The sequence below is a fragment of the Solanum stenotomum genome, chromosome 5, assembly GCF_019186545.1.
Source record: "Solanum stenotomum isolate F172 chromosome 5, ASM1918654v1, whole genome shotgun sequence".
Classification (NCBI taxonomy): domain Eukaryota; kingdom Viridiplantae; phylum Streptophyta; class Magnoliopsida; order Solanales; family Solanaceae; genus Solanum; species Solanum stenotomum.
Genome location: NC_064286.1, coordinates 55,356,302 through 55,357,999, shown reverse-complemented (window position 1 = coordinate 55,357,999; position 1,698 = coordinate 55,356,302). Strand labels below are relative to the sequence as shown.

Sequence of the window (1,698 nt, the reverse complement as noted above, 5' to 3'; positions counted from 1 at the left end):
AAGTCTTGACATTTCGTGCATGGATTAATATAGTAGACCAGAAAAATTAAAAATTACTAACCATTTTAGAAATTGTCAAAAGTGTTGCTCATTCTTATGAGAGTTGCTAAACCTAGAACCATTGTCGTGTTACTATATTCAACATTATTTTTTACCTATAAATACAGCCTTCATTTTACTCTCATCCTCACAAAATCATAAACACAACAAACAAAGTGTACAACTTCAAAAACTATTTTTTGTAATTATACAAAAAGGTAAATGGCTTCAAGTTATAGCTTCGTATTTCTTCATGTGTTAGTCATATTTTCTTTAGCACGCACGGCTTTTTCGGATTTGTCAGATGATTTCTACGATGATATTTGTCCCCAAGCTTTACCAACCATTAGAAGGGTTGTTGAGGATGCAGTCAGCCAAGAGAGGCGAATGGGTGCCTCTTTGCTACGATTACATTTTCATGATTGTTTCGTTAATGTGAGATTCTTTTTCTCCTAGCTAGTTAATGTTTGGTACTTTGGTAATTGCTTGAGATGTCGTTACTAATTCTTGTAATAAATGCAGGGTTGTGACGCTTCAATTCTTCTTGATCAAACGGCTACAATTGATAGTGAAAAGACTTCTCGTGCTAATAACAATTCAGCCAGAGGATTTGAGGTGATCGATAGAATTAAGTCGGAGGTTGATAAAGTTTGTGGACGTCCAGTTGTATCTTGTGCAGACATATTGGCTGTTGCAGCTCGTGACTCTGTTGTTGCTGTGCGTATTACTCCTTTTTTCCCTAACATAATTTAGTGTATGAATAAAACTGATAAGTATTTTGTTACATTGACACAGTTACATGGACCAATATGGGAAGTGGAACTAGGAAGAAGGGATTCGACTACAGCAAGTAGAACCACTGCTGATAATGACATTCCAACTCCATTGATGGACTTACCTGCACTTATCGACAACTTTAAGAAGCAAGGTTTGGATGAAGAAGATCTCGTTGCTCTCTCCGGTGGCCACACACTAGGGTTTGCTCAGTGTTCCACCTTTAGGAATCGCATTTACAGTGAGACTAACAATATTGACTCAACCTTTGCAAGTCAACGTCAAGCAAATTGTCCGCGTAGTGGTGGTGATTCCAATCTTGCTTCCCTTGATCCTACACCTGCTCTTTTCGACTCCAAATATTTCACTAACTTGGTGTCTAAGAAAGGGCTATTGCATTCTGATCAAGCATTGTTTAGCGGAGGAGAGACCGATGAACTTGTTAAAACCTATAGTACGAATTTAAGGACTTTTTCAAAAGATTTTGCTGAGTCTATGATTAAGATGGGTAATATCAAGCCATTGACCGGAAATGAGGGCCAGATTCGTGTCGATTGCAGGAAGGTGAACTAATGAAATCAAGTGTGTTTCAATAATTTGATTATTTTCAATTGTAATTGTGATTTTTATTCATTTGTAACCATTGTTGTTTTTTAACTAAAAAAATAAGTTTATTGTGAACAGAGAGTTGTGTGGTAATTGGTGTTTTTTTCAGAAGAGGCTCCTCTCCAGTTGATCCAGTGCATATTTAATTTAATGACATTTGTCAATTTTAAAATCTAATGATCTATATTTATTTAAATAAAACAGCCTTTAAATCATGGTCAAATATCATTAATCATGGTTATTACTATTTCTCTTTCTCTCTCTTCTCTCATCTCTTTC

The 1,698-nt window shown here is 35.8% G+C and overlaps 1 protein-coding gene across 1 annotated transcript; it reads left to right on the top strand.

The window, feature by feature from the left end:
* Positions 1 to 241: 241 nt before the first annotated feature.
* LOC125865620 (peroxidase 2-like) lies at positions 242 to 1,389 on the top strand. Its single transcript, XM_049545823.1, has 3 exons — positions 242 to 474; positions 562 to 756; positions 835 to 1,389. Exons 1-3 carry the CDS (start codon positions 262 to 264, stop codon positions 1,384 to 1,386), a joined length of 960 nt encoding a protein of 319 aa, XP_049401780.1. The 5' UTR covers positions 242 to 261; the 3' UTR covers positions 1,387 to 1,389.
* The last annotated feature ends 309 nt before the right edge of the window (positions 1,390 to 1,698 follow it).